Source organism: Hemicordylus capensis, chromosome 4 (genome assembly GCF_027244095.1).
Source record: "Hemicordylus capensis ecotype Gifberg chromosome 4, rHemCap1.1.pri, whole genome shotgun sequence".
Classification (NCBI taxonomy): Eukaryota; Metazoa; Chordata; class Lepidosauria; order Squamata; family Cordylidae; genus Hemicordylus; species Hemicordylus capensis.
The window spans coordinates 161474462-161500296 of NC_069660.1; the positions used below are offsets into that span (position 1 = coordinate 161474462).

The 25835-nt window shown below is 46.2% G+C and overlaps 1 protein-coding gene across 6 annotated transcripts in view; it reads left to right on the forward strand.

The window, feature by feature from the left end:
- Positions 1-462: 462 nt before the first annotated feature.
- Positions 463-25835, forward strand: part of SELP (selectin P) — a 52321-nt gene continuing 26948 nt past the window's right edge. Inside the window, exons 1-11 of one of the 6 annotated variants that reach the window (XM_053250952.1) lie at positions 463-569; positions 5203-5275; positions 6659-7039; positions 9586-9693; positions 11518-11709; positions 12697-12882; positions 15286-15471; positions 17559-17744; positions 17998-18183; positions 21000-21185; positions 21439-21624. In XM_053250952.1, the coding sequence (XP_053106927.1) occupies positions 567-569; positions 5203-5275; positions 6659-7039; positions 9586-9693; positions 11518-11709; positions 12697-12882; positions 15286-15471; positions 17559-17744; positions 17998-18183; positions 21000-21185; positions 21439-21624 (1873 nt within the window). In that variant the 5' untranslated portion in view covers positions 463-566. The remainder of the gene's footprint in view (positions 570-5202; positions 5276-6658; positions 7040-9585; positions 9694-11517; positions 11710-12696; positions 12883-15285; positions 15472-17558; positions 17745-17997; positions 18184-20999; positions 21186-21438; positions 21625-25835) is intronic. The other 5 variants (XM_053250955.1, XM_053250954.1, XM_053250957.1 and 2 more) reach the window with 5 other exon arrangements.

Here is a 25835-nt window from a genome sequence, read left to right on the forward strand (position 1 = left end):
GAGTTCAGATGTAAACCCAAACCATGGTTTGGTGTTAGATGTGCAGGCAGCAAGTCTTGGAGCTTACATCCTCCCTTCTCTCTCCTCCCCTCATGCGCTACAGTGTCTAAGCCTCCTTCCAGCTTCTTTGCCATTGTGCCTGAAAATGACAAACTATGGTCTGTAAAGTTTGTCTGCCAACTAGGCTCACAATTCAGGATCAAACCCTGGTTTGTGCCGTTTCACATGAAATGGATGCTCCTTACTACTTCCCTTGCTGCTGCTGCTCCTGTTGTCATGCCCATAACGTATATAAGAATGATCCTCAGTTGATCCCACCATATGAGAAAGACACTGTTACATGCCTAGAATAATAGCTGGCAAGGAGTTAACTGCATATTTTGTGACTGAGGGCAGCACATTGGAGGAGGCAATAGGAAAAGGATGCAGTTTAGACTGCACACTTTAGAGGAAGTGCTGGCACAAGAAGCCTGCACAGACAGAAGGAGGTGTTAATGCTCATGCCTGCCTACTCCACAATAAAAAGAGAACGTGCAAAGGAGACATAACGAGGAATTGCATTAAACATGGTAAGTGCTGTTTTTTCCTGCATATGTGGCAGAATCCAAAGAACCGGGGTAGAGAAATAAGCGAGGCGTGAGTTTGCTGCAAGCTCATTCTGCTGTTTACTTCTACCTTTGGCATAGCAATGGAATAGAACAGCATCTGGGAGAATAGTTTATTTGTGGATGAACACAAAGTCTTAGGCAATGCAGAAAAGTAGCTTTCAACAGCATTGTCCATTGCCTGGTGATACCCTCTTATAGAGTGAATGAATGGGTGTGATAATGAGAATAAAGATGTGAAAATTTGGGGGAAGTTAGGAAACATTTTCAGGGGTGGAGGTGGTTAATAATGTCCCAAAATTCATACATGGAACATTTAGGGGAAAGTGAAAAGGAAATAGTTCTTTCAGAATGAGCAATGAATTCATATTATTCAAAATAATATGGCAACATTTCCCTCTCATGCTCTTTTATTGTCGGAAATTTTGGACCTTATATTATGGAAGGCTATGTTCTGTTTTTACAGTGTTTCATAGTGCAGGGATCACTTCCATAAATGATTCTTGAACACTTGGGTGATTCTTGAACACTTGGGAGAACAATATAATGTGTGAATCATACAACTTGCTACTCAAAAAGCTGTACATTGAGTTCTACCGACAGTCTGGCGAAAGGTTGGGTTGAAATCAGCCAGGCTGAAAGCATTTAGTTGTAACTAGAAGTATCATTTGATTTTAACAGCAATGACTAACTTTTGCTGGATTGTGCCCCTGAGTGTGCACAGTTTGTTGGGGAACAAGATGGGTGTATGACACAGTTATGGTTACATATGTAATGACATGGGATTGATCTCACTGAACTGGAAAATGTTATGTCAGGATCAATTCTGATTTTAAGTTAGAAAAATATATTGAGGTATAATTAATAAACTGTTAGAATTGTGTTGGAGAAGTATATACAATGACTAACTATCATTGGCTGACATGATGCACAGCCAATGAAATGTCTCTGTAATGGTCCGTCCAAGGTCTGCTGCGGACTTCAAAAGTGATTATATTTTAGCATGTGGTTGCAACTCCGTACTGAATCTAAAATTTTGTCAATACAATTTTAATGGATAAAATTAATTGTATGTATTGGCTATATACTAAATAATAATTGAGCATGCTCCAACAGGAAGTTGCCCTGCACAAGCCCCACTGAAATGAATGGGACAGGTTAGAAGCAGTTCCCATTAGGGTGAGACTTTTGTGTGCAGTAGCCAACCTGAGAGGAGAGCTGGTCTTGTGGTAGCAAGCGTGACTTGTCACCATAGCTAAGCAGGGTCTGCCCTGGTTGCATCTGAATGGGAGACTTGATGTGTGAGCACTGCAAGATATTCCCCTCAGGGGATGAAGCCGCTCTGGGAAGAGCAGAAGGTTCCAAGTTCCCTCCCTGGCTTCTCCAAGATAGGGCTGAGAGAGATTCCTGCCTGCAACCTTGGAGAAGCCGCTGCCCCTCTGTAAAGACAATACTGAGCTAGATAGACCGATGGTCTGACTCAGTACATGACAGTTTCCTATGTTCCTATGTATGGACTATATTAATTTTGAAAGTAAACAATGCCTAATAGAAAATGCAATATTGTAGATGTTTCAGCCTCTCCCTACATTTCTGCTGGGATTTTGAAGGAAAATTTACGTTGGTAGTGTGATGCACCCCTTTGGTTCTCAGTCAGTATGCTACTAGGTGCTCCATGTACCAATTTATACCAGCGGGCTGACTTAACACCCCTGTGTACCAGTCTATGCTTGCGAGCTTAATTTGGTCAGTGATTTGATCCACCAATTCATATCAGCAGGCCGACAACACCCTTGCGGGTCTATGCCAGCAAATGTGAGAGTGACTCACCACTCCAGGGAGTTCTCCATACAGCAGGCTTTATCACAAGTTTTCTGGGAGGCTTTACTGTGAACTCAAAGTTATCCCAAAAACCCAACACAAAAAGTAGATTTTTTTTAACCCCAGGTATATATTGGGCTACACTCTTAACATGCAGTGAAAAACCTGTATTGTGTGTGAAGCGCTCCCCAATTGCTCGCAGGGACTTTGGGGTAAATTTGCCCAGTATGTGAATGCACACCCTCCATTCCGGAGGAGATGTGAGCTAAAGGTCTTTAAAAGCCCTGCAGGAAAACTTGCAGGCACCAATTCATACCAGCGAGTCGACTTAACAGCCCTCCATACCAGTCTATGACTGCAGGTAGGCTCACTGTTCCGAATTACTAGAGAACCCTAGCATCCCAGAATACCAAGGCTCACCCAATGAATGTGTGAGGAGAGACAAGGAATCAAACCAGAGATGTCTTTTATAATTTTACTTAAGGAAATAGATTTGGAGAGGAACAATAGCTATAAGGTCCTGGCAAGGGAAGCTAATCTACCTAATTCTAATACAAGCAGCGTACCTAGCAAAAGAAGGGAAAGGGAAAGGGAGGAGGGGATCTGGAGCAGGAAAAGTTCATTACCAAAGGTGCAGGGAAACCAATTGATTGGCTAGATTAAGGTTTCTCCTGGCAGTTGAAGATGCTAGAACATAAGAATAGCCCTGCTGGATCAGGCCCAAGGCCCATCTAGTCCAGCATCTTGTTTCACACTGTGGCCCACCAGATGCCGCTGGAAGCCAACAGGCCGGAGTTGAGGGCATGCCCTCTCTCCTGCTGTTACTCCCCTGCAACTGGTACTCAGAGGCATCCTGCCTTTGAGGCTGGAGGTGGCCTATAGCCCTCCAACTCATAGCCGTTGATAGACCTCTCCTCCATGAAGTTATCCAAACCCCTCTCAAAGCCATGCAGGTTGTTGGCTGTCACATCTTGTGGCAGAGAATTCCACAAGTTGATTATGCGTTGTGTGAAAAAGTACTTCCCTTTTTTTGGTCCTAAATTTCCTGGCAATCAATTTCATGGGATGACCCCTGGTTCTAGTGTTATGGGAGAGGGAGAAGAATTTCTCTCTATCCACTTTCTCCACATCATGCATGATTTTATAGACCTTTATCTATAAAGGTCTATAAAATCATGCATGTCGATGATTTTCTAAACTAGTCACCTTTTTTCTAAACTAAATAGCCCCAGGTGTTGTAGCCTTGCCTCATAAGAAAGGTACTCTAAGCCCCTGATCATCTTGGTTGCCTTCTTCTGCACCTTTTCCAGTTCTACAATGTCCTTTTTTAGATGTGGTGACCGGAATTGTATACCGTACTCCAAGTGTGACTGCACCATAGTTTTGTATAAGGGCATTATAATATTAGCAGTTTTGTTTACAGTCCCCTTCCTAATGATCCCTAGCATGGAATTGGCCTTTTTCACAGCTGCCGCACATTGAGTTGACACTTTCAACAAGCTGTCCACCACAACCCCAAGATTCCTCTCCTGGTCAGTCACCGACAGCTGAGATCTCATCAATGTATACTTGAATTTGGGGTTTTCTAGGGTTTGAAGAAAAAGATGGAATGCACAATGCTGGGATGCGGGGATACTGTAGTGTTGGAGATGGAGAAGATGCATCTTCTGGACCTTCCCTCTGAGAGTTGGATCTGGAGTCTGCTGGTTATATATTCTTCTTGGTCCTTAACTGCTCTTGGGATCAGTCCTCACATTAGGGGTGTGCATGAACCTGTTCAAACACCAGGTGGTTCGAAGGGTTTGAAGGTGGCGGTGGCAGGGGATAACTTTGAGGGTGGGGGGATAACTTTGAGGGCGGGAGGATAACTTTGAGGGTGGCACCCCCCACCACGTTTCCCCCTCCAGCGCTTGCTTGCAGCGTACCACCCTGCCACCGCATCCACTCCTTGGACCGGAAGAGACCGGAAGTAGCGTGCAGACATGCGCAGCAGTAGGGGGTTCCATAGTTTAACCACACATTGTGTAGAAATACTTCCTCGTGTCTGTCCTGAATCTCCAGGCATTTAGTTTCAGCTTCAGCGGATGATGCCACATTCTAATATATTGAGACAGAGAGACTCACTATCCACTTGATCCCTGCTATGCATAATTTAATATACCTCTGTCATGCCCCTCTCCCCACTTACCTGCCTCATTTCTAAACTAAAAAGGCCCAAATATTTTGGAGTTCCCTCATAGGTGAGTTGCTCTGTCCCCTGATAATTCTGGTTGCCCTTTTCTGCACCTTTTCTAGCACTACAGCATCATTTTAAAGGTGTGGTGGTGACCAGAACTGTACATAGTATTTCAATTATGGTTGCACTATAGGTTTATATAGGGGCATTACTATATTGCCAATTTTTTCCCCCAATCCCATTCCTATTCCTAGCCACTGTTATGAGGCTTATTTGATTAAAACCGAATAAATTTGTTTTAAAAGTGGTTAACTTTGACTGAATGGTGTAAACTCCTTGGAGCAGGGACCTGTTTGTGTGTGTGTGTGTGTGTGTGTGTGTGTGTTTGTTTACAGTGTAAAGCACTATGTGCATTGATGGTGCTGTATACATAACATAAAGAAGCAGCAGCAGCAGCAGCAAGGCAATCCTCTGAAGTTTAGAACTTAGGTCTGACTCAGTATATCGCAGCTTCCTATGTTCCTAACTTGCATTTTAAATATTACTCACATTGCCTACATTCAGCTGGCTTAATAACAAATACTTATTTTTTACCCAAAGGGTGTGATCAGTGGAAGGTCTTTATACAGATGGACAATTGATTGCATATTGTTCTTCACTATCACTAGCTGCGGTAAGTATTAATAAGACCTACTAAAAAATAAATTGTCATTTGGTTTCATAATGACCTTGCTGTAGAAGGATATGAAGCAACTCCTGAGAGGAAGTTGTGCAAGCAGGAATGTGATTGAGGCTACCCTGGTGTTAGTATTGGCCACCAGAGACAAATTAGGGTATTTCACTGTCAATTCCGTTTTTTAAAGAGAGAGAGAGAGAGGTTTGATTAGCACACATCTCAGTACTTGTTGCCAGGGACTCATTTCCTGGAAATTGTGAAAGCTTCTTGCTCATAGTACATAATCTTCTAAAAAGCAATGTTCTGTCCCTCCATGCTTGTAGAGAAAAGCTTTAAAGACACAAAAAAGCAGATTTTTTTCCTACACCTTAACTGGCTTACATAGTTATTGAACGATACTTAAAATCACATACATTGTTAAAGCCCAAAATAATGAAAATGAATAGAACGTCTGCTAAAAGTTCTTCATCCAGAGCAGGGCCGGACTGGGGGCACTGAGAGGGCAATGGAATGTATGTGGGGAGGGCGCCGGGTTTTGAGCAGAATGGGTACTTAAGGGTGGGAGTATTCACTGCTACTGGGTGCAGCAGGGCACCCCGTTGGTGGGGCGCACCAGGAATATGCCGTGTTGCCCTGTGGGCCAGTCCGAGCCTGATCCAGAGGAAGGATTTTCCCTCACAGCTTTATGGTCCCTGGCTTTCTCCAGACAGTCTCAACAGCTTGCCCATAACTCTTGAATCCCATCCTTTCTTTCCCTTCTATCATTCTGCTAATGCATCTTTAAAAATAATTATGTAGCACTTAGTTCCCAATTTAGTGATAAAGATGGTTTTCTTGGGGGAAAATGTTCTAGTGGCAAATGCAATTTGTGAGCACAAATGTAAATTCTTAGAAAGGAAATCAGTCAAAACTATTTCACTAGGTTGGAATTGCCGTGAGGGAGAAAGAATAATCAGAACATAGAGCAGGAGAGTAGTATCTGCCTCATTGACCTGCTTCTCCCCCTTTTTAGGACTGCCCACTTTTAATAGACAAGAACTCTGTGCCTTTTAATGGAAGCACATTAGGCAACAAATTCAACAAGTGCAGCTCTTCCTTATAGCACTGAGCTGGTAAAGCTGCACTTCTTGAATTTCTGCATGATGCAACTGTTAAAATCATAGCACTTCTGTCTGTTTTTAAAAAGTGGTTTCCTTTCCCTTTCTGGGCAGGGACAGCATTGCCTGTGCTCTGCTTCTGTACAGTGCCTTGCACATTACTGGTGCTAAATTGAAAAATAATTCTTATTTCCAGTAAGAAAGTTGAATTAATTACTACTTAACTGAGGATCATGTTGGCAGCCCTATTCTAATGCTGCTCTGCGTCTTATGGCTCTTGCAGGGCTCTGGCTTCATGTGGATACTTGGACTTACCATGCTGGTCAATCAGACTTGTCATGGGAAAAGGCAAGGGAGTTTTGCAAAACCTACTATACTGACTTGGTGGCAATCCAAAATAAAGAAGAAATTGCCCATCTCAATGCCAACTTCAACTTCGTTCCATCATACTACTGGATTGGGATCAGGAAGATTAACAATGTTTGGACTTGGGTTGGAACCAACAAAACCCTGACGAAGGAGGCAGAGAACTGGGCGAAGAAGGAGCCCAACAACAGGCGTTCTGATGAGGACTGTGTTGAGATTTACATTAAGAGGCCCATTGAGTCTGGCAAGTGGAATGATGAGCGCTGTAGTAGAAAAAAGCGAGCCCTCTGCTACCAAGGTAATGACATGTTCCATATTGTACCTTTTATCGCAGTCTCTAAACATGAGATTCTACTTTCCAGCTCTACTATGGGGGCGAGGGTTGTTTGCCACCTGCTTCACTAGCCCAGCTTTCATGCCTTTAACAGCAGCTGGACACTCAGAAATTAAGCAGGCGAAGCTTATGATCTTTGCTGTTCAAGGCATAGGAGAAAGCAATGAATGAAAAAGGAGGACAGGCATTTCAAAAAAAGAAGAGGCGCGGAGGAAGAAAAGGGGACACAGCTTGAGTTATACAAGTCAATATGCATCTATGACATGTATTAAAAGTAAAACATCCAAAATAGTACAAATACCCAAAGCAATGCAAGTAGTAACAAAGTCCCACAGTTGCTCTACAGATTTAAGGGAGCCCTGGTAGTCTGTAGAAGCAAAAACAACAAACAGTCTTGTGGCACCTTAAAGACTAACACATTTATTATAGCATAAACTCTCACTTCATCAGATGCATGGAGTGTTATCCTCAGTTGGCAGGTATATACAATCTCTCTCTCTCACATTCATTCTCTCTCTCTCTCTCTCTCTCTCTCTCTCTCTCTCTCTCTCTCTCTCTCAAACACACACACACACACACACACACACACACACACACCACCACCACCACCACCACCAACACCACAATAACAACTACTACTAAAAACAGGGGTGTCAAATGGCAGGAAATGCAAGAGGCCTAAATGGACTCCTGGACATTTTCTGGACTACGAGATTTGCAACTCTTAATATATTGCAAATGGTGATGGAATAGTGCAATGGTTTCAAAACTAGAGTAAAGCGTTGTTTAATGCTTCGTTGTAAGCTGGTGGCCATTCATATTTTCCATCTGCTGCAACATATTTTCATAAGAGAAATAAGAACAGCCCTGGTGGATCAGGCCCAAGGCCCATCTAGTCCAGCATCCTGTTTCACACAGTGGCCCACCAGATGCCGCTGGAAGCCTACAGGCAGGAGTTGAGGGCATGCCCTCTCTCCTGCTGTTACTCCCCTGCAACTGGTACTCAGAGGCATCCTGCCTTTGAGGCAGGAGGTGGCATATATCCCTCTCCTCCATAAAATTATCCAAACTTCTCTTAAAGCCATCCAGGTTGTTGCCTGTCACCACATCTTGTGGTAGGAGTGTCCATATTCTCATTGAAATGCATTTATCTGCCCCTCCTCCTGCTCCATTTGGGCCAATGGAGTTGTGGAGTGTGTGTGATGTCATGACCTTTTAAAATATATATATAAATTTTCTTGGCTGCCTTATGCTAATCCGCCAGCAGGGGAAAGCACCGTCCCAAAACAAAACCTTTCATCATTGCATCCTTGCACAAGTGATTTCAGGAGAGAGAGAGAGAGAGAGAGAGAGAGAGAGAGATATGAATGAATGAAAGGGAATCCTGTGGTGAGCCTGGAAGGAGGGAAGAGAGAAACTGGCGTGCCTGGGTGGGTGCTCTTTTCCATGGCGGCAGCGGCCAGCAGCCCCTCAGCTCCTCCGCCAGGGATGCTGGGGGTGGCCGTAGCAGCAGCAGCAGCAGCCTCCACAACCGCTCCTCAGTTGGTGCCCCAGGCAGAGCCTTGCTAGGCTAGGGCCGGGGACCTTGGTATCTGGACATGCTAACAGAAGAGCATCATTGTAGTTGGGTGCTTGTTTCGTGGAGTTATCTATAGCTGTAGTTGAGACTATTTATTTATTAGCATTTTATTAAGAATGCTACTTTGTCTGCTGGCCCACAGCCCATACAATAAGGTCATGCACGCTCCATGACAAACCACTCACACACAAGAGTACAGAAAGGTGCTTAGCCACATCAATGGGCGGGGGGGGGGAGATGTAAACACTCAAGGAGCACACATGACCTTATCAATGTGCTGGGGGCTGGCAGACAAAGTATTATCTCAATAGCCCACTATTTAGTTATATTGAGACCTACACATCAGCTGTTTCTGCTTGGTGTTGTACCAAGCTTTGCTCCAAGAATATTCTAGATTTGCATAAAATCAATCAGCTTGTTTGTTTGCTTGACGCACTTATATACTGGCCTATATAAAATCTCAGGCTGGTTTACAATGTATACAAACAGCAACTAAAACCTAAGAAACAAGGGGGAGGAACAGGCGACCGGTGAGCGAGCGGGAGGAGGGAGGAATGGGCGTCTGGCGAATGGGGTGGTGGAGGAATGGGCAACTGACCAGTGGCAGGGAGGGAAGAACGAGTGACAGGGGGAGGAACGGGCAAGCGGGGGCGGAGCCCAAGGCTGAGTGCACTAGCGCATGGATGCTCTGTGCGGGTTCAGCTAGTATATATATTTTAACCTAGGATTATCTTGTAGTTATCCCTGATCTTTTATGTTACCTTGGGATTCTTAATGCAGTGAGAAGGAGGGCATGTCTGAACTGCAAACTGAAATGGAGGTTTAGCCCGTTGCATCAATCTGCCTTCTTAAAAGAGATTGTAATTGTAGTGGAGTTTAAGTTTGTGGTGTAGCAGTAACATGATTCTAATTCAGTTGTATCTTCCATCAGCTTCTTGTCAGTCTTTCTCCTGCAGCCAGCGTGGCGACTGTGTGGAGACCATTGGAAATTACACCTGCCAGTGTTATCCTGGCTTCTTTGGGCCTGAGTGTGAATATGGTGAGTCGTCATCGCACAATCACCAGAATCACCGCTGAGGGGTGGTGGATGGCTAGGCTGTGGATTTATGGATGTGGTGCAGCAGCCAAGGCTTGTCCTAACAACCCAGGGCGGCGGTGGGGGGGGGCACCAAATGAGGCTCAGCTGTCTCTGGTTCCTAGCAGTTTGTGCCTCTCTCTCATCCCACTCCAGCATGAGCAAGAGCTGTGCTGCCTCAGGCAGGCTGGCCATTCATCAGGTAGAGGATAGGGGCAGTTGCTCTCTCCCCATGCTAAATACAAGGGAGCCATCACTTGAAGGTGCCTCTTTGCTCAGAACATATTGCAGATAAGGCCACATGGTGAGTAAATGGCTGAGGCGAGGTTTGAACTAGAGATTTCCTGATTTACGGTTCATGCCTCTCACTATACTTTACTGGCTCTTCATCTGGGGAGTTGGGGCGTAGCTATAATTGAGCGAAAGGGTTCAAAGAACACGGGCCCCCAGCTCCTGAGGGCCCTCTAACTCCATCTCTCCCTATTTACTTCATTATCTCCCTCACTCTGGGGGGCCGCCAGAGAGAGGGATGAACATGGGCCCCCCTCTCCCCTAGCTACGCCCCTGCCGAGCACTGGCTGAGCAACCTCCTTGGTGTTTGTCCATAAGGAATTCAGTTGAATTCAGCAAGGGAAATTACTCCTCTTCAAACTGGAGAAGTGCTTCTTGCCAGCGCCTTGCCCTTTTAGGGATGTGCACAAAATGCGATTCGGAAGCTGAATCGCTACACATCCCTTCAAAATGGAGGGATTATACATCCCCTTTACCACTGAGGAGAGCAGGTCTAAACCTGCTCCTCTGCTCACTGCTACTTCCATAATCGAGGCACTCCCCCCAGCTATGATTGCGCACCAGCGGGCCGTCTCCCAGCTTCTCCCACACAATGCCGGCATGCGCATGGCCTCTGCACATGCGTGGAGGCCATGTGCATGCTGGCATCGCATGGGGGAACTCAGGATACGGTCCAGCGGTGCATAATCATTGCCTGGGGGGAGTGCCGCGATTACGGAAGTGGCAGCAAGCAGAGGAGGAGCAGGTATGGAGCTGCTCTCCTCTATGTTAAAGGGGATGTATAATCCCTCTGTTTAAAAGGGATGTGCAGTGATTCGGCTTCTGGATAGGAATGTGCATGAACTGTCAGGCGGATGGTTCTGGGGGGGGGGCGGTTTACCTTTAAGGAGCACGGAAGGTGTCCTTATCCCCCACCGGTGCTGCCACCAAAACCGATGGCGCATTCCTGCTGTGTACCTCCTTGCAGTCCCGGTCAGCATCAAACTGGAAGTGTCCGACACGCGTGGACATGTCTGAATCACTTCTGAATTACATTTCGTGCACATCCTTATGCCCTTATTGCTGCATTAGCTCTTTACAAATGAAGCTGGAGTCCTGCCCCCCGCCCACCCATAAATGACACCCAGAGATCATTTTCTACAATCAGCTGCAGCTATAACATGGCAGCTTTTTGCACTAACGTGCTACTTGTCTCAGCTCTTCTTCCTTCTAGGGTTTAGTGGACTTCCAAGTAAACATGCATAAGTCCAGTCTGCTGCTTGATTTAAGTGGAATAAGTGCGACTAACTTTTCCAGAATCTGACCACTTTCTTGGATGAGGACCACTGGAATTTTCTCCAGTGCACAAAACAGCCACAGAGTGGCCAATGTGAGAAATTCCAGATAGTAGAGTTACTACCATTTTAATTAACTAGTTGTCCTAACTTATTACTTACTTATTAACTAGTTGTCCTAACTTATTACTAACTCATTATTTCATTGTGTGTCTCCAATTAGTTGTAAAATGCAGGGACCTTGATGCTGTCCAGAGACCACTGCTCATGAACTGCAGTCATCCACTGGAGAACTTCAGTTACAGCTCCCAATGTGTTTTCAGTTGCGATGAAGAAGGGTTTGAAATGAGTGGCCGAGACTCTTTGCAGTGCTTGTCTTCTGGGAATTGGTCAGCAGAAATGCCACAGTGTGTAGGTATGTGCTGTCATTGCTGGTCCCAGGTGTTTAGCTGGTACTAGCTAAAGTTGAGTTGGAGGGAGGATAAGGGCGGCTTGTCAAAGAGGCGAGGAGAAACAACAACTTCGAGCAGTGCCTGCGCCCTGGGGTGGTGAGTGACCCACCCCACCCCAACCACATGGAGGCACTGCCTGACCTGCCTTGTTGCTGCTCCTCCCTGGTTCCTTGCCATCCCCAGTTCCAACCATCACCTACTAATCTGGCCTCTGACTGAGATGCTAGTGTCAGGATAAGGGCCAGCCCACCTCACTTGCTGCTGCTGCTCTTCTGCATCTCCCAGCTTACAAGCTGTGTGTTAGTCACCTGGATGGTTTCCTTTCTCTCATACTCTGTGTGAGAGAAAGAAAGGAAACCATTTAGGTGCTAGTGAACCGCTTACAAGCCGGAGAGTAGTGGCAAGGGAAGCAGGATGGCCCACTACCTGATGCCAGTGTGTTGGTATCAAAAGCATGGCTGACATCAGGGCATGTGTCACTCTTCTTCATCTCCCAGCTAGCAAGTAGTTTGCTAGCCAGATAGATGGATGGCTTCCTCCCTCTCTCTCTCCTTCTCCTCTTCCTCAGCCTTTCAGTATCTTCGAGTATATCACCACACCCATGAAATCAATGGGAAGATAGCAGTAATTTACATTAAATTGTAGATATGGGTGGACACCTCCCTCATATCCGATTTGGAACGTATCCATTTAAATCAGATTAATAGATATTCATCTGATCCTTTCCCAGATGTACAGAGGCTGTGGTAGTGGTGGGGGCGGGGTAGTGGTGAGGGAGGACCCCCAGGATGATATTTAGAATATCGGCACATGCAGTAGTCACAGAAAATGTAGTTTTGATGGAATCCAACTAACTAATCTAGGGCAAAGATACCCTTTGGGTTCCTGCTTTTTGAATGTTTTGGTTTCACATATCCTCTTTCTTGCTTAAATTCTTCTTCTTCTTTTAGTCAAGCAATGTCAGGAAATTGCGTCACCCACAAGTGGAACAATGGACTGTATAAACCCAATTGCTGCCTTTGGTTACAACTCTACTTGCAATTTTGCATGTGAAGCTGGCTTTCAGCTCAGTGGCTCCAAGACATTGCATTGCAACATATCTGGCCAGTGGACTGCCCATGTGCCTATTTGCCACGGTACAATATCTAAAAAGGATTGGGTGGGCTTCTAAGGCTCTTACATTTTTTTTTTACTGGTCCCCCAACCATATTGTTAAGTCTGCTATGTTGTTATTGGAGGGCAAGGGAAGACTAATGCCAAAAAGATGGTCAGAGTAACATTGTGTGTGTCATATGCTGAAGTCCACGGTTAAAGTCCAAGCTATTTCCTTGCTTCATTAATGGTGGCAGATCCAAACTGGGCTCTACTTAATGTATATAAAACATATATAAAGCATGGGGATGGGGGGAGGGAGGGTTACTTCTAATTTTTGATGCCCCACTAGGAAAAAACCAGTTGGGGTGCAGTGAAAAGCACAGGTGGGGGAAGATTCAACTACCCTCTTTCCCTCACCTGCAGCTTTTACATGCATGCTTTTTAGCTCACATCCACTCCAGAATGGAGGTTGCCAGTTTTCATATCAGATGGATTTACCCCAAAGTCCCTGCAAGCTATCAGGGACCAGTACTCACCCGACTCTGCTTTTCTCCGAATTACTGCTGTGCATTCTAGTTTGGCCCGAATTATGTCTGCGGTTAAAAAATCTTCTATTTGAGGCAGGGTTTTTTTAAAAAAACTGAGCTTTCTGGTATGCCCCACAGCTTCTTCAGCGATGTGTGTAGGGGCCATTGCCAGCAATTCAGCTCTTTCTAAAACTCAATGAAGGGGATTTTGACAGCTGTGTTGGGAATGGTCTGCTCTAAATGACTTGCAGTTGTGAGCGCTGGTGGGCGGGGGAGGGGTTGTGGCGGATTGGTGAAATTCTGTGGAGGGAGTCCAGAAGGGGGGGAGGAGGGAGAAAATCCTGAGTTAAATGCAAGCATGAATGGGAATGCAAAATGTGGGTCTTCCTACGCTTTGTCTTTTTGAAGCCTGGTCACCATAGGAACATAATCCTTACATATGCAGAATGGAGACTACAGGTTCAATGTAACCTGAGCCCTTCGTATCTGAGCTGATTCCTAGAGGCTGCATTTTTCTTCATCACAGAGAGCAGGGGTGGATTAAGCTCTCCGTAGGCAGCCAAAGATTTGCCACCCCAGTGGCAAAGGAGGAAGGAGGGGGAGTTTAAATCAATTTTTTTAATGTTTAAAACTGCTGCCATGAGCGTGCACAGAAAGGCCCCAACCGGGTGACTGCAGTCATTTGGGAGGTAGGCGGGCTTCGGTTAGGAGGGGTATCGCCGCTCTCTCGGTGCCACACACCCTTAAATTTGTATCACCCCGACCCACCGCAGTCATAATTTGGGAGGTGGGCTGGCGGGTGTGAGGGAGTCCTCACCACCGCAGTCCTGCGTGGCAGCAGTTTTAAACATTAAAAACATTTTTTTTCAATGAACAAAATTTGCCACTGGAGGAATAGGCAGTTGCCTCTACTGCCTCTCCGTTAATCCACCAGTGACAGAGAGAAAGCAATGATTTCTACTTTAAACTTACATGGCCTCTTAAATCGTCTGGGTTGGTGGAGGGACACGAGGTGATGAAGGCAGTCACAAAGGCAAGTTTGTTATAAAAATCAGCAAAGATTTGGGTCAGATTCGGCAGGTTCAGGTTAAGGATTCTGTTGTTTGATCCGGCTGCCTGGCAACCAACTTGTCTTTCCGGTCTTCCGTAACTAACTGTCAAACTAAACAAAAAGGTATCTTGCCTTCTCCTCTGGGATGTGATTGGTTGGAGAAAAAACCCAGAGCAAGCTGTGGGAATGCACACAGGAAAAAGATCTGCAAGGATTGCAGAGAGGAGCCGACCCTATGTGAATGGTCCATTTAATCCCTCAAATTAAACATCTGTGAATCTGCTGTGAGGCAGATTCGCTCTTCAGATACCCTGGGGCATGAAGACATGTGTGAATAACTCCCTGGGGCTTTTATGCACAGCAGGTTTTACCATGAGTTTACTGGGAGGCTTTACTGCATGCTCGAAGTTGTCCCAAAAAACCAACACAAATAGTGGATTTGTTTTACCCCAGATATAAATTGGGTTACACTCTAATGTACAGTGAAAAACCCAAATTGTGTGTGAACTGCTCCCCGATAACTTGCAGGGACTTTGGGGTAAATCTAGCCAATATGTGAATGCACTCCCTCCATTCTGGAGGGAGCCCCGTGTGAAAAGCTTCTTGCACATTTAGATGGAACTGTTAATGGCAGCAGGCCTGAATTTAACACATAGGTCTGCCACATCTAGTGTGTTCACTTATCACTCTTTCACGTTTGCTTCATCAGTCTTTGTATTTTTTCAAAAAGCTGTTTGACCAGAGGTGACAGCAAGACAAAATATGTGTGTTACACTGTAGAAAAGAATACTTAGCTCAAACCATTCTCAACATTCCTAAAAACTGTTTGCCTTCAGCTGTACTTACTCAACTGCTTTCCTTCTTAGCTGTTCAGTGCCAATCCTTAGGGGTCCCTGCTCATGGAAACTTTACCTGTGTCCATCTCCATGGAGAATTTCAGTACCAATCTAGCTGCACCTTCCTCTGCCAGAAAGGGTTTCGGTTAATAGGAGAAGCAGTAACTCAGTGCACAGCCTCTAGAGAATGGACATCTCCAACCCCAGTTTGCCAAGGTTTGTGCTTTTCTCACCACAGCTGTTCTGTGCTTCCTTACATTTTTGCTAGGACACAAACCTACGACAAGTCAAAACCCACCGCTCTGGATTTAGGACACGGGTGGAATCTCTTTATCTTTAATACATATGTTGGAACAGGACAGAGTGAGAGAGTGGACTCATGTGTACATACACAGCACTGTCCCTTGGGGGGTGCGGGGCTTGGGGTGAAGGGGTCTGCTCCCTGCACCTAACGTCAGCAGCATCTGACATTAGACACAGCAGGGAGCGTGGCCTTGCTCTGAAACAAGGCCACGTGTCCTTTCAGAGCAAATGCCAGCCAGTGCAGCTCCCAGCCACGCTGCGAGTGCAGCGCTGCCAGTATTTGCTCTGAAATGGAGCGTGCGGCCCGTTTCAGAGCGAAGCCGCGCCCGCTGCCTCAGGCGCAGGGGGCATGGGGCTTGCTTCACCCCTCCCCCAGGCAAGCACACATGGTGGCAGCAGGCAGCTGCAGTGGCCGTGTGTGCCGCCGCCAGGAGCCAAGCATGTGGGCAGTCTGTGAGACTGTCCACCTCTCGCTGGCACAGCGGGGCCCCTCCAAACGCGGGGCCCAGGGCTACCGCCCCCGTCGCCCCACCCTAAGGTCAGGCCAGTACACACACATGCTGTTTCCTTATGTTAAATGTACAGATGTTTGTGCAGACATCTTAGCACAAACTTGCCCTCTGTTTACTTAGAGTAGGCCTGCACAAAATAAGGCCCGGGAGCTGGATTTGGCCTGTAGGGACTATTTTACTGGCCCCCAGGTATCCTGCAGCAACACAGGAACTGGAAACTATCTTATAGCGCCATCCTATGCATGTTTTCTCAGAAATATGTTCCATGGTGTACCCAGTGAGACTTACTCCCATGTAAGCATGCCTAGCATTGCAGCCTGAAAGCAAGGACAATTTAAGGAGAGGAGAGGACTTGGCATTTGTTTGGGGCTGGTGTGCACTCCAGGGGCCCCACTGACTGAGCAGGGACAGGACCTATTTTCTGGCCACTATAGTGGTTAAAACTATGAGTCCATTGATAGGCGGGAAAGTTCCACAAGTAACTAATAATATTTTAAATTTTAATTTAATAATGTGCTCAAAATTGACCTTGGCCTCTGCACACCAAACTGTGGATGGTTCCAGCCCACTAGGGCATTTGAGTTGTGCAGCCCTGACCTCCTTAATTATTTTCATCTCTGTGCAGAATTAGGTTTGTTCTGGGCGGCAGTATCAAGGCAGTGTGTGCGCACATGCATTGAGGATGGGGCCTTCCTGATTCAACCTGAGTGGCATCTAAAATTAACTGAGCGGACATTAAAAACTGTGTGGGTGCACACACATGCACGTGCCTTAGAGGGAACACTGGCCCTGACTTAGAAACTTGCATGCACAGGCCCCTCACAAACAGCCCTATGCACATGTATATCCACCTGCAGGGGAGAGAAGGGTGGTTCAGAAAGAAGAAGGTTATTCTGCCACCTCCCTTTTCCTCCCTCTCCCTTGTCCCCTGCACCATCTCTGAGTTCCTCTCCCTCCGCACAGCAATCTTATTTCTCCTCTGTCTCAACTTTGTCTCTCTTCATCTACTCCTCTTTCAACTTGTTCCATGTGTCTCCCATGCTCACCCCCAAAAGTGCCTACAAAAAAACTGCTAGTTTTCCAAGGCCACATTCTCAGGGAAATGGTAAACCTGTGTCTATTTAAAGTTTCAAGTCGGAGCTCATATGACTGAATGCTGCTCCATAAAAATAATTTCCACACATAGAAATCTGGATCTCAACATTCTCTAGTCTCCAGAATTTTCTATGTGCACTTGTACAGGAAATGATGTGGTGTGATGGAGCAATCAGTCACACAATCCCCACCGGCAGTCTGAAGTTCTGAACTAGTACAGCCTAGACAAAGGTTGGCTGTTTTAGGAAACCACGAAGACAGTGACCCTTTGGAGGTGTTTCCATTGATGCCTGTAATGGAGGCTGCAGTGTCAGCTGCAGTGTCTGAGGAGGTGTTGAGAAGAGGGTTCTTGAACACATAGGTATTTACAAAACCTACCCTTTTCTCTCTCAGCCATGCAGTGCCACACTCTGCAGAGCCCCAACAAAGGGAGGATGAACTGCTCTCATCTGTATGAAGAGTTTGCTTACCAATCCACCTGTGAGTTTGCTTGTGAGCCTGGTTTTGTCTTGGCTGGAACAAATGCAACACATTGCTTAGCCTCTGGAAACTGGAGTGCTCCGTTACCAACATGTCAGGGTAAGGGTCTTTTCTTCCTTCCTCAGTCTCTTTTCATTTTCGTGTTGAAACCCCACTCCATCCTGGTCAGGGTCTTACAAGGATGGACAAACTATTACCAGTCTAACTGCTTTATATCCAAATGGAATGCCTGCCTCCATTTTGCTTGTTTTTTAAGAGAGCAGGCCTCACTTCATGCTTGGACTTGCCCCTTCCAGTGGGTGGGGAGAAGTGGACTGGGCTAAGTTTTTTCACCAGCATTCTTTCCTTCTAGTTATTGAATGCCCAAAGTTGGATGCCCCTGAGAATGGAGGATTGAACTGCTCTCACCCTCATGGAGACTTTGCGTACAGCTCCAGCTGCACCTTCTCCTGCGATACGGGGTTTGTGCGCGCCGGAAAGGAAAAGCTTCAGTGCATGGCCCTGGGAATGTGGACGGAGAAACCACCCTCCTGTGAAGGTTGGTACTGAGTGCAAAGACAGGAACCATAAAATAGGGATGATCCCTAATTAATAGAGAAAGTTGGAGAATATATAGGACTGAAACAAAAAGTCGCACAAACTGAATCAGTGAAATCTGAACTCATTTTCTGGCGTTTGTTTGGGCTGAAGAGATGATGGGGCTTAGTTTGGTCTGAGAATTAGTATGTTTCCTTTTATTTACTCATGTTCATAAGCCACTTTTTGCTTAAAAGCTCCCAAATAGCATACATAATTAAAAGAAATACAATAAAGCGTTCAATAAAAAAATTCACACAATAAAGTCACAGGAGGTGGGGGGAATTAAAAATTCTCCAGCATCGTTCAGTCCAAATGTCCAGTGAAACAAGCAAGTCTTCACCTTGGTGTTTTCCAGACTACGAGATTTGCAATGGGAGTAAAGTGTTACTCAGTGCTTTGTTGTAGTTTGGTGGCCATTTGTATTTTCTGTCTACTGCAACATGTTTTCAAGGCAAGAGCATCCACATTCTACTTGAGACATGTTTATCTGCCTCTCCTCCTGCTCCATTTGGGCCAGTGGAGTTGCGGGGGGTGTAAGTGTGATGCGAATTTTTTTTAAAAAATTCTTGGTTGCCTTGAGCAAATCTGCCTGCAGGGGGAAGCACCACTCCAAAACAAATCATTGCATTGTTGCACCCTAGCACAAGTTATTTCAGCGGGGGGCGGGCGGAATTCCCATGGTGGAGAAGGGGCCATAATAGGAGGGAGCAGTACCAACCCCCGGGGAAGTGGCTGCCCAGCCCTGGCCCTACACCTTCTACCCCTGCCTGCCTGGAGGCTCCTCTCTGCAGAGCAGGGTGAGGCAGGCAACTGCTGCCCAGGCTACCTGAGAGGATGCCTGGCCTCTGTGCCCCCAGCCCCCCTTCTCCTTTGCAGCTATGCTGCTGCTGCAGCAGCTGCCACGGGAAGCCCCACTTATGCCAAGGTGGCTAGTCCTCCGTCATGCGCCCAGGGCAAGAAGCAGCCAGCCGGACAGCCGGGTAGTGAGCATGTTGCTCCAGAGCCACTCCTGCATTTAGTGTGAGGCGTGGCTGCTTCTCGCCCTGGGCACGCAATGGAGCCAGGCGCTGCCGAGCTTCAGCATGAGCCGGGCAGGAGGCAGCCGAGCCCAGCGGGGCTCCCTGCGGCAGCCGCAGCAGCATGGCTTCGAAGGAGTGCCTTTACGAGAAAGACTTCAATGGCTGGAAGCATTTGTCACAAATGCGGGGACGGGGTGGGTGGGGGACAGGCCATGTCCCTGCTAACTTGGCAAAGAGGCACCTTTTTAGCGTGGTGATTCTCTTTATTTAGCAGGGGGAGAGTAACTGGCCCTATCCACCCCCAGCACAGTACCTCCAGTGACTGTTGCTGGTGTCTATCTTATGTTTCCTTTTAGATTGTGAGCCCTCTGGGGACAGGGAGCCATCTTATTTATTTATTATTTCTCTGTGTAAACCGCCCTGAGCCATTTTTGGAAGGGTGGTATAGGAATCGAATAAATAAATAAATAAATAAATAAATAAATGTCAGAAAGAAAAGGAAAAATGGCATTACACACATAAAAATGGCATTGGGCTGTTGTGGGGTGAAGTGAGATCTCCTACCACCACTCACACACAGAAAGTTCTCAAATTGGCAGATAGTAAAGATTCAGCAGTCAAATAAAAGTTATTTGAGGGATGAAAATAACCGTCTACACCACACCACGCTGAAATGGGGCAAGCCTCCCTCTAACAGAAGAATACAGCTACTTCCTGCAAACCTGTTACAATGTTACAGGGCCGTAACACATAAATGAATCCCAAATCAAGGCATCGGAAATATGGACGGGCACCACATGACAACGCAGCGACCGCAATGTCAACACAGGCAATACGGAGGGGCACTAAATGGACACGTTACAAATCTGTTGCAGCATGTAATCTGGAAAACACTCAAATGCTAGAAACTCAGAAGAGATGAAGTGGCCACGCCCACTCTGGGGAGAGAGCTCCAGAGCCTGATTGTGGCCATAGAGAAGATTCTGCCCCACATGTTCACCTACCAAACCAGAATATGGATCAGAGCCTCTCTAGATGATCTTAACTGGTGGGTAGATTTGTATGGGAGCAGGTTTAGATGCCTAGGGCTTTAAAGGGAATGGCCAGCACTTGAACTGGGTCTGGAAACAAACTGGAAGCTACTGGAAGCAGAACAGGATTGGTATAATATGCCAGAAACCCTGATACCAACTTAGCTGTTGCATTTTTAACCAGTTGGTTTCTGAATGCTTTTCAAGGGAAGCCCCATGTAGAGTATATTGCAATAAGCAACATGGGATGTTACATGGGGCATGGATGGTGGTGAACAGCTCTGCCTTTTCTAGAATGATATATCGCTGATGAGCTAGCCAAAGCTGCACAAAGGCACTTCTGGCCACAGTTCACAGCTGGCCTTCAAGAAGCAAAGCTAGGTCCAGGAGCATCCCCAGTCTCTGTTTCTGATTTTTCAGAGAGCATACGACTCCATCCACAGCAGGTTGAACTCCAGATCAGCTCTCCTACTCACCAAGAGCACTGTGTCTTGTATGGATTAAATCTCAGTTTGTTAGCTCAAATTCAGCCAATCACTACCTCCAGACACCACCAGTTTAGGATGTCTACTATCTCCCTAGATTCAGATGACATAAAGGTGTGATCTGCATACTGGTGACAGCAGAGCCCAGATCTCCTGATAGCTTTTCCCAGCAGTTTAATGTTCATGTTAAAGAACATTGAGGACAGAAAGGTTTGCAAAACCTACCCTTTTCTCTCTCAGCCATGCAGTGCCACACTCTGCAGAGCCCCAACCAAGGGAGGATGAACTGCTCTCATCCGTTTGAAGAGTTTGCTTACCAATCCACCTGTGAGTTTGCCTGTGAGCCTGGTTTTGTCTTGGCTGGAACAAATGCAACACATTGCTTAGCCTCTGGAAACTGGAGTGCTCCGTTACCAACATGTCAGGGTAAGGATCTTTTCTTCCTTCCTCAGTCTCTTTTCATTTTCGTGTTGAAACCCCACTCCATCCTGGTCAGGATCTGACAAGGATGGACAAACTATTACCAGTCTAACTGCTTTATATCAAAATGGGATGCCTGCCTCCACTTTGCTCGTTTTTTAAGAGAGCAGGCCTCACTTCATGCTTGGACTTGCCCCTTCCAGTGGGTGGGGAGAAGTGGACTGGGCTACGTTTTTTCACCAGCATTCTTTCCTTCTAGTTATTGAATGCCCAAAATTGGATGCCCCTGAGAATGGAGGATTGAACTGCTCTCACCCTCATGGAGACTTTGCGTACAGCTCCAGCTGCACCTTCTCCTGCAATACGGGGTTTGTGCGCGCCGGAAAGGAAAAGCTTCAGTGCATGGCCCTGGGAATGTGGACGGAGAAACCGCCCTCCTGTGAAGGTCAGTGCTAAGTACATTCTTGGCAATCAGCTGGGGAAATCACTGCTGGGTGGATGGCAATGCAATATAGAGAACCAGAGAAGTTAAGTTTGTTAAATTGGAAATCCTTCATGGTATTTTGTTAATGTAAAGGCCAGTAGCACTGTAGTATTAGCGAGGAGAGATGAGCATCACTTTACAGGCCTTAAAACTACTTGCACAAAATACTATGAAGGAAAAGCCTTTGGGAGTAGGAAAATGCCTCAATTTTGGCTTGCTGTGTATTTAATCTGCTACGGCCATCTATCCTCTCCAGTTATAGAACCACCACTCTAAAACAAAACAAAACACAACCCAGTAACACCCTCATCAAAATTTATTACAATGTTGGATCAAATACAGACATTAATACAAAATAAAAACAAATGGAATAGACATTCCATACCCTGGCCTGATATACCCTATTTTACTCCAATTGCAGTAAGTCTCACAGAGTTCACGTTTGAAGGTTTTGGATTAGCAGTTTCCTCCTCCTTCTGTCCTCCTTGCCCTCTGGACACAGGTTAATGTTTCCTCAGTGACATAGCTAGGCTGATAATACTTGCTCTTCCATTGCACCCCCACTCCTTTGTTCAGTGATGGCAGACTAGACTGGGCTCTGGGAAGGGATTCCTTCCACCACCATTCCCCTCTTCTGTCTGCTCTGCCTCCTGAAGGGATGGAGGCCTAAAGCTCTCTTAATCCAGCTGCTGGGTTTCTCCTGGTCTCCTGTGCTAACAACCTCGCTGGAACTGAGAACTCTGACTGACTGACTCGGATAGCGGGCAGAGCTGGCCTTTGAGTCCCCTCTGGCCAAACTACCCCACCAGCCATTGTTGTTCTGTTGAAGGACCTTTTTATTGGACCACCTAGGATGCAATCTGATCAACAAGGTTTTGGTCACTTTTATCCAATCCACATTGGCTTTTCTCAACCAACCCTGTCAGTCAAACCGTTCTCTCTCCTTAGAGTTTCCCTCACAGACATAAATAATAAATTAATCCAGTATATTCTAAACAAAATATATATTTTTGCACTGATTCTCTTGGAGCACAATGCTTTTGCTAGTAGAACAAGAAGAACAGCCAGATTCTTTTCAGATTTTATATAAGCACTCATATGGGAGTCTGGTAATCTTGACAAAGCAAATTGAGAAGACTATTATTCCCCACTTGCAATAACCTGGGACAAAGGTTGAGTGCCAAGGACTGAGTACTTTTTCTGGAGTAAAGATGGGAAAGGGATGGAAACTTTTTTTGCTTAACCAGATTATACATGTACATAACACAGTAGTTCATGGTACCCCAACGAGCATTGTTCTGACACATCCCACTCCCGAATGTCTGAAGCCTGGACTTTGGGTGCTTGGAATGGCAATTGGTTGGTCCACACAATTATCAAAATCAGGGTAGAAGCTGAGCTACCCACATCCTCATGATTATGTGAACTCACAAAAATTCTTCCAACACAGGTTGCTCAAAGCAGCAGGCCCCCACTTGCATGGAAACAATATAGATCTGTGGCTACAGGCACTGCCATCCATGGACATGCTAACCTGCACAGCAGAGTCTATATTCCTTCGTGGGCAATAGGAGGGCAGCTGCTAATGTCATTTCTTTATTTCTTTATTCATTCATTCATTCATTCATTCATTATATTTTTATACCGCCTGACATGTAAATCTCTAGGCAGTGTACACATTTTAATATTAAAAATCACAAGTTAACACAATAAAAACAATATAAAACAAATGATTAAAATTATTAAAATTCTAATTAAAAGCTTGCGAGAACAGGAAAGTCTTAGGAACACAGGAAACTGCCATATACTGAGTCAGACCATTGGTCTATCTAGCTCTGTATTGTCTTGACTGGCAGCAGCTTCTCCAAGGTTGCAGGCAGGAATCTCTCTCAGCCCTGTCTTGGAGAAGCCAGGGAGGCAACTTGAAACCTTCTGCTCTTCCCAGAGTGGCTTCATCCCCTGAGGGGAATATCTTGCAGTGCTCACACATCAAGTCTCCCATTCATATGCAACCAGGGCAGACCCTGCTTAGCTACGGGGACAAGTCATGCTTGCTACCACAAGACCAGCTCTCAGGAAGTCTTGAGGGTCTTCCTGAAAACAAACAGAGAGGAAGCATATTCCAAAGTCATGAGGTATATCCAGTCTGCTGGCAGTGCAAAGCACTTTGGGAAGGCATGCAAGACCTCAGAAGACTTTCCATGGAGGTATCATATCTTGCAGGGCTGTGCAGGGCTGGTCTACCAGCAAGGCCTCACTAAGGGAGTGAGGCATAAATCAAGGTCACCAAGCTGAGGTTAAAAGCCAGGAGGTCAAGTCTCCATGAGAGCAAGGCAAAGCAGGTCCAGGCAGAATCCAAGGTCAGAAGCTGAAAGGTCAAGTTTGCATAGGAGCAAGATAATAGCAGTTCAGGTAACAAGCCAAGTTCAAATGCTAGGAGATCAGGTCTGCAAGAGAGCAGGTTCTTTTTCTCCAGTTAGAGGGCCATGGCATAGCAGGCCAAGAAAGGCCCATGATCGCCACTTACTGGCCATCAGTTAAGCTTCCCCAGTTACAATTGCAGCTAACTGTGCAAAGGAACTGTGGGGGCAGGCAGGGCACATGCCCTAGGTGCCACTGAGGTGGGGGCACCACACCAGTTCCTGCCACCCCCACCCCATTGCCCACCTGCCCAGCCCCAGGGCCCCTCAGCCACTTGCCTCCAGCTCCGGCTGATTGGCGAGGCCTAGGATCGGAGCAGCCTGCAAACTGCAGAGCTCTTCTCTCCCCGCCTCTCAGCTGATCGGCGGGTGGGCGGGGCTTCCAGAGAGGCCTCCGAGTAGGCCTCCCTGAAGCCTGAACTCGGCAGGCCCGAAGGGAGGCAGGAAGCCAGGAAGGAGGCTAGCAGAGTTCCCTGCAGCAGACCCTCTGCCCAGACCATCCAGTACAGCCTTTGCCAGGTAGGCTGTGAATTCCTTTTTGTGGTCCCCCCCCCCCAATATAGGGATCTGCTTGCCATAGGGCTTTGATATGGGGGGTGGGGTGAGACTGAGAAGTCTTTGAATATTTAATTTAAAACAGACTGAAAAATGTGCTGGCTTTAAAAACAAAAACTATCTAAAAAGGCCTATAAGTGGCTTGTTTCATGTCAGAAAATTACAAACACTTCTGGAACAAATATTTATTTATTCATTCATTCATTCATTCATCCATTCATAAATGCACTTCTGTTCAAGTTGTTTTGCAACCCAGAAGGTCTGAGTGAGAACTGTGAAGCATGTGCTGTGCTTTTATTTTATTTTATTTTATTTTTCTTGTGTGTGAACTGCTCCCCAATAACTTGCAGGGACTTCAGGGTAAATCTGGCCAACATGTGAATGCAGCACCTCCATTCCAGAGGAGATGTGTGTTAAAGGGCTTTAAAAGCCTCGTGTGAAAAACCTCCTGGAATCAAACTTGACTGAATTTGTTCAGAATTCTGAGAAAACAAACATAGGCTCACCCTGCATGGTTGAAAGTCTCCTTTGCTAATCTGCAGTGAGGGGGCCATTTTGATAATTAGCGTTGCTACTGTGTTCTAGGCATTAAAAGTAGCACAAATATATAGTGCTCAATGTATATCACTATATACTGTGAAGTGTGCATGTGTGTATTCAGTGAAATGTATTTCCAGGCAGCATACTTATTTTGAAATATCAGACTTAAATCCTTGGGGGCCTGGGGTGCGTGGAGGCCCTGGACTTTGAGGGGCTGGGGGCCCATTTTAAAATCTCATCTTGGCCCATTCCAACCTTGCTATGCCCCTGGCGGTCACTACACATGGGTTTCTGCACAACACCTGCACAGAAGAAACTTCCATATAGAAAATGTGTCTCTTGTAAATTGACCCTGAATTTTCCATCCATGACTGGGATATCTGAGAGTTAGAGTCAATAATAAAAGAACAGCACACTGCTTGTGACGGGAAGGGGCAAATTACAATGATTTCTTAGTCTGGCAGGGGCTTGTTTTGGCCCTGGCAGAACTTGGCTGTCTGCTCCTGTTGAAAATTCCTCTGTCTAGTGTGGCAAACTAATGTATCCTCCTCCCTCCTGGTGTCAAAGTAAGCACTAGTGTGGTGAATGCACATATACCCCATCATGAGCCAACAGTCATCGTAAGACAAAGGCTGGCAGGAATCATTCACTGGTTTA